At 28.2% G+C, this 7,161-nt stretch overlaps 1 protein-coding gene across 1 annotated transcript; it reads left to right on the forward strand.

The window, feature by feature from the left end:
• Nucleotides 1-4,337: 4,337 nt before the first annotated feature.
• Nucleotides 4,338-5,045, forward strand: LOC120271576. The gene has a single exon (XM_039278256.1). The coding sequence runs from the start codon at nucleotides 4,338-4,340 to the stop codon at nucleotides 5,043-5,045; it is 708 nt and encodes a 235-aa protein (XP_039134190.1).
• The last annotated feature ends 2,116 nt before the right edge of the window (nucleotides 5,046-7,161 follow it).

The raw sequence follows: 7,161 nt of genomic DNA on the forward strand, positions 1-7,161 counted from the left end.
AAGATATAGAAGTAGAATTCTTTTTGTTCTACAAGAATAAATACAATTGGTAAAAAAATAGCAATGAAGGAAGAAAGAAAAAGGGATCACTTTGTCGGATATATGACATAGACAATGATACATACACTTGAAGAACTTTTAAGTTTAGCTGTAATATGCTGAGTTTCACGTATTAATCGGCTTTTCTCAATAACCCGTTGAGCAATAGCAGGCTATGAAGGATAAAAAAAAGAGCCAAATCTACAAGAAGCTACACAATATGAGGACCATAAATTTGGCAACCAAATCCAAAATCATATTCAAGCACAACTTACTAAAAAGGCTAGCACCAAATAATAATAATAATACTAATAATGACAAAATAAAATAAAATTGTGAACAAGATCGAAGATATCAGGAAATACCAAAGAACAAAGCCAAACGTTCAACAACATCCTAATTACAAGTTAAGAGGATGTTGCATAAGCTTAATGTTGTTCACTGATTGAAACAAATCTCATCACAATCTTCATGCAACATAACTCATTGTTAATCATATTTCATTCAACATCATGTTCTATAACATTATCCCTAGCTATTGGTTAGCATAGAAAGTGATTTCTTGCAAGTTATGTTTCAAATTCAATGCACGCAAGATGAAATATGCATGGAGACATATCCAATAAAGTCATTCAGGTTTGGATTTGAAAAATCAGACTGCCAATGCAGATACAAATCCTATGATTAGAAACAATTCTATCACTCAAAAGAATATCATTATCCTTTCCAAACAGAAGCATCAAGCATGTTTTGGTCATCTAAGTTTTTATGTAATTGTGGAGAATTATGCAATAAACTGATCAAGCACCTAGCAAACTTTAAGCATTGAATCATTATTACCAAAAAGCAATCTACATATCAAGTAACTCATTAGGAGAACAAGGAAGAACTACGCACTTGTCATTTGCTGATATCCTATCCTGAGACCGTGAAGTATGTCCAAGAACTTTAGCACTTTCTTTCTTCAAGTTTCTTCTGAATCTTTTCTTTCAATTGTTCCCTCAACTTAAGAAAGTCTTGCTCCTCCTTCGTCGGCGTCCTTTGTACCTCCTCCTCTTCTTCTAAACCTTCTTCCTAAGAAGGCTGGAGAAAGAGCTCTTTGAACTTGGATCGAACTAAAAGTGGGCCGGGCTAGGCAAAGTTTCAAGCTAAGTTTGGGCTTGGCAAGGAAGCCTAGGAAACGAGCAAGGCCAACATTTATCAGGGGCATGCTAGGCTTTTTTTGTTTTTGGTCAAGCCAAAAGTAAACATTTACTAAGCTCCAACTCCTTTAAACAATACAACTCAAAAAGAAAGACTAATAAGAACTTCAAGCAAACACATAGAAAAACAAAACAAAAAAGCTACCTAAGGGTTCCAATCCCACTACAACCATCAACCCAGCAAAAATACCAAGATACACACCCAATGAAGACCAACCAACAACACCCACAAAAACCTCTCGGCTAATACCAGATTCAAAAACATACCAGATATAATGCTCCTCACTGACATGGAGAAACATGCTTCCCACCAATACAAATTACCAGTCAACAATCTCACAACCATCCACTCATAACCAGGCAAACCATGAACATAATTCCACCTTGACCATTCAAATCCAAAGACTTAACTCAGCAAACATTTCCTCTCACAACATCTTCCCATCCTTTCCACAGTAGGATTTTATTTCCAGCAAACGTACAACAAAAACCCACATTCACTAGATTGAATTAAAACCATATGTCCAGAAAGTCAGAACCTTGAGGTGAACAAACAGAGTAATTGAAAAACATTACTTCTCTTATTTGCCAAAATACCTCCTCCATCATGTATACCTTATGCTGAAAATTAAGCTAAAGAGAACTAAATAAATAGTAATAATAATAATAATAATAATAATAATAATAATAATCTAATATATAATAAAGTAGAAAACAAAAGTATGATGTGTCAAGCTCTCATAAAAACCTAAATAAAATATTACAAATAGATTATTTTTTTCATGATGATAGAACTTATCTCTCTTATTTAATTAATATTTTCAAAATTGATTTTTAAAATATGAAATTTGTTGATTTATATTATGATAAATTAAAGTCTAAAATAAATATCCTATATATCATATATCATATATCAAATTCTAAAATTAATAATAATAAATATCCTATTTTATCTAAATTTAAATATTAGAGATTTTTCTCTATATATAGAGATTATGTTGAAGTTTGGGTTATTAGACTTTGGCAGATTCCATGCTTCCAAGATAAATTGGAAATTAATACCATTGAGATGGTTCTTATGGATGAACATGTTTTTTTTTTTTTTTTTGATATAAAACTATTATTTATAGATGCTATATATGAATATTTTTCAAGGCAATATTTTAGGTTTTGATTGTTTGCTGATATTTTGGTTTCACTCGAACTCGACGAAAAAGAATTATTTGGTAATTATTTAACTATTTATGTAATTATTATGCCTTTAAAACTGATGATTTATAATGCAACTTTGTTGAAGATGTAATAGGAGTAGTCGTTGGCAAAGATAATCCTAAAATTTAAAAATCTTGTGGAAAGACAAGCAAACTCAGGGATGTTGTGCTTCAAAATCTAGAGTATGCTTTACTTATATAGGTGTGTTTTTCAAAATATTTATATGCATCATTATAGTCTCATAATCATATTTATTATGGCAAGAAATTTTTTTATATGTTAGAGTATATTCTTATTTTTTATACTATTGTATATAAGTTTTGATGCGATTTTTTTTTTTACATGAAAAAGCAAGCTTGCATGTACTTTGTTGGGTAACTTTGTAGATTAGATTAATGGTTGTCTAAAAGCTGAAGAATTAGAACCTCTTATTTAAAAATAAGGTTTGTGTAAAGCAAATTAATTTTGTTTATTAAATAATAATTTTTCATATCTAACATTTTTATAATTGATTTTATTCCAACAAATAATATTTTAGGACTATGTTGATGTTGTTAAGCTAAAGGTAATTTTTATGATATCACCTTTTTTATGATAATTTTGTATTAAATTTATGACTTAATAAACTTTAATTGATGTGTATAATTGTATCTGACAATGAGGCAAAATTGTTATAAAGCAATCAACAAGATGAAAAAAATTGAAGCAGGAAAAAACTAATTTGTAATTAATGATTTTAGCAATAGAGTCCCCTATATAATGATTTTATTTGTGTTTTATGCTATTTAAATCTGTTAAATTTATGAATATCATTTATTTTTAATGAAGGCAATATAGTTTATTTATATCATTTGTTATGAATATTAATATTACCATGCACCATTAATATGCATATCAATGATTTCATTAAGCATAAAATGTGTAAATAGATTATGAATCTATTATACTAATAATTTACTTTTCTTATTTAGTGGGGTAAGTAAAGTTTTTTTATATTTAATTTTTTATTGGAAAACAAAAATCAACTCCCAATTGTTCTAAAAAAATTAATTATAAATACAAAAATATATTGGACTTGGAATCTATAGGGAATAAAATTAAGTTAATTCATTTTGAGGAATAAAATAAAATATTAAATGTTTGACTATATATATATATATAATAGAAAAAATCTTAGTAAGCATATATGATAACCGAAAAAAAAGTTTATTTTTCTTGAATATTCTATTATATCATTTTAAAATTAATGTAATAATTACATGTAATAAATTAATTATATACAATTAGAGGGGTTGTACTGCATATATATATATATATATATAGATATGTATACACATGTGATGGGTTTAAAATATCATATATTTATCTATATATATATATATACATTTTGGGATTAGAATGGTTCATTATTTGACCAAGAGAAAAAAAAATTCATATCTTATGATTATTATATTAGTTAATTGACTTTCAAAAGAATAATTTATGTTAAGAATTATCAAGATATATATATATATATATATAATAAATATAAATATATAAATTTGTGGATGAATAAGTAAATTTCTTTTAAATATGAACATTTCATATAATACTTTGAAAAATCTCCGAAAATCATATTAAAAACTTTAAAAACCAAATTTATAATTTCAAAAGTAAATATAATTGAAAATAATATAGAAATTTTGGAAATTGACAAAATTTTGATTTACTTAATATTAATCAAACACAAGATATTTTTAATGTTGTACTAAAACTTTAAAAGTAAATTATAATTACAAAAATATGTATAATTCAAAAAAATTATTGATAGTTTTAAAATTGACAAAACTTTGGTTTACCTAATCCAAATCAAAGCGAAAACTTAGATGATTTCCCTGCTGAGTGATGCGTCCTAAACTCTCTCCGATCCCACCCCTTTCTGCGATTGATAAACATGTTTGGAAGCTGGCTCCAAATGGGAGATTTTCGGTTAAAACATTCTATAATTTCTTGAATGATGGAGGAATTCATTGTCATAAGACTAATGTCATTCTCAAAGGCGGCTGTCCAAAAAAGATCAACCTCTTCAACTGGCTTGCTTGGGATAACAAAATCTTGACTCTAGACAACCTAGATAGCCGCAAATGTAATGTTTTACCTACGCCTACTTGTGTGATGTGCCACGCAGGTATGGAGACTGCTGAGCACTTGCTGATCCACTGCCCAATGGCTTCCTACATATGGACTTACTTTAGTCAACTTTTAGGCATCCGATGTTCGCCTAGATCCCTTACTGACCTTTGGGGTGATTGTCGTCGGTCTATTCCAAAAATTTTACTTCCGTCCTGGGATTTGTTGCTAAAGGCTATCACTTGGGTTATTTGGCTAGAAAGAAATGCTCGCATTTTCACTGCTAGTTGTCTCTTGACTGTTGCTTTGATTTTAAAGATTGAGCATTTGGTTCTCTCTTGGTTTTCTGCAGCTCCAGAATCGAAGAGGGCAAAACTTGAGGATCCGATGGCTAAGGTCAAGAGAAGCCTTGAGTATCTGTCTTCCAGTGATGCGATTCCTGTTGCCCCTGCGGAGCGATCCCCCCCTCCAGGCGAGATGTAGCTTTTCAGACCTTTGGCACCCCTTCGGGACCGTCTTCTCCTTAGGGGTGGCTCTCCACTCTCTCTCCTCTTGGTTGGACTATGTTATTCTTCTTTTTTTCCTTTTTCTGCCACTCCTTGTGGTTTTTTTGTAGAGCCTCGGCTCCTATTGTGTTTTCTGTTCTGTACTGTTTCTCCCTTTTAATGAATGTGGTTTATCCACTTTTTCAAAAATCAAACAGAAAATAAAAATTTTAATAATAAATAAAAACAAAATAAGAAAAGACATTGGGGTCTTTTGGAGTAAGTGGTTAGATTAATACATTGCTGACATCAATTATATAGTTATTTGTGAGCATTCTCCAAAAAAATACTAGAAAAATAATATAATCTAATTAGTTGTCTTATTTCATCTAGATATCTTATAACAATATATTAGAATATGTACACACTCATATATATATATATATATATATATATATATATATATATATATATATATATATATATATATTTAAAATATGTTTTTTTTTCTTGAATAAGCCTACCGAAGCATGTAATTTGATCTATTATATTATTTTAAAATTAATGAAATACTTACATATAATGAATTAATTAAAATACAAATTAAATTAATTATATACTATTAAAGGGTTGTATTGCATATATATACACGTTGGGGTATATATTCCTTATTTTTTTTTCTTTTTTTATAACCATCTAATGCCAAATATCATATATATTAATATATGCATTTTGAGATTAGAGGAGTTCATAGTTCGGCCAAGTGAATAAAATCTTCTCATGTAGTTAATTGATTTTGAAAAACATTAGAAATAAAGAATAATTTATGCTAAGAACTATCGATATATATAAATATGTAAATTTGTGGATGAATAGTAAAATTATATTTAATATATGAAAAATTGATATGATATTTTCATAATTTTTAAGTCAAACTAAACTTTGAAACCAAATTTATAATTTTAAAAATTATTGATAGTTTAAAGTAATTGATAAAACTTTGAATTACTTAATACTAATCAAACACAAACTATTCTTTATATTGTACCAAATCTTTAAAAGGAATTTGTAATTTCAAAAATATTTGTAATTCAAAAACACTATTGCTATTTTCAGATATTAGCAAACCTTTTATTAATGTAATACTAATCAAACACAAACAAGAAACTTTAATAATAAATAAAACCAAAGCAGGATGACAAATTGAGAATTTGTGGAGTAGGTAATTGGATTATCACAATTCATTGCTAATAGCAATTGCATCAGCTATTTGTAGACATTCTCCAAAAATACTAATAATGTAATATAATCTAATTGTTTGTCTTATTTGATTCATATATTCTATAATAATATTTAGTATATATATACACACTCACATATATATAACATATTTATTATTCATTATTCACTCTACTATATAAACAATAATTTCAATCCATATTTGAACTATGTCAATAGATTGGAGGAATTTCTTTTATATTTAAACTCCTAATTTGGTCTTTAAAATAGTCTTTAAAAGAAAATGGAGATTCATTCAATGGATCAATAATGGAGAAACCAATAAACAAAATTTTAAAATTTAAATTAAGTTTATTGTTTTCAAAAGCTTGAATAAATTAAGTTTCAATAACAATTATGCCTTTGGTGCAAACACTGTTATTAACATCATCTATTATGCATTCCTCCCGTGCATAGCACGGGCAAAACACCACTAGTAGCTAGTAGTAGTAGTAGTAGTAGTAGTAGTAGTAGTAGTAGTAGTAGTAGTAGTAGTAGTAGTAGTAATGATAATAATAATAATAATAATAATAATAATAATAATAATAATAATAATAATAATAACCAAAGAGTTACAAATAGCGAATGTTTACAAATAGTGATGGAAACAATCCTGTAGTGTCACCGTAGTCTAAACCAAAACTATGAACCGCATGGAGAGGTTCATGTATGTGAACTTCATTGCTTTAGTCGAGGCCGAGATTAAGAGTAACACCACCATTTCCCTTGCTAGCTAGCAGCACTTAATCATGTGCCTATATCATGGTGACTAGAGATTTCATTGTTTGCAAAAATTAAGGGATTCTTCAATCTTCCCTGCTTCTCGCCAAAAAAAT

The sequence above is a fragment of the Dioscorea cayenensis genome, chromosome 11, assembly GCF_009730915.1.
Source record: "Dioscorea cayenensis subsp. rotundata cultivar TDr96_F1 chromosome 11, TDr96_F1_v2_PseudoChromosome.rev07_lg8_w22 25.fasta, whole genome shotgun sequence".
Taxonomy (NCBI): Eukaryota; Viridiplantae; Streptophyta; class Magnoliopsida; order Dioscoreales; family Dioscoreaceae; genus Dioscorea; species Dioscorea cayenensis.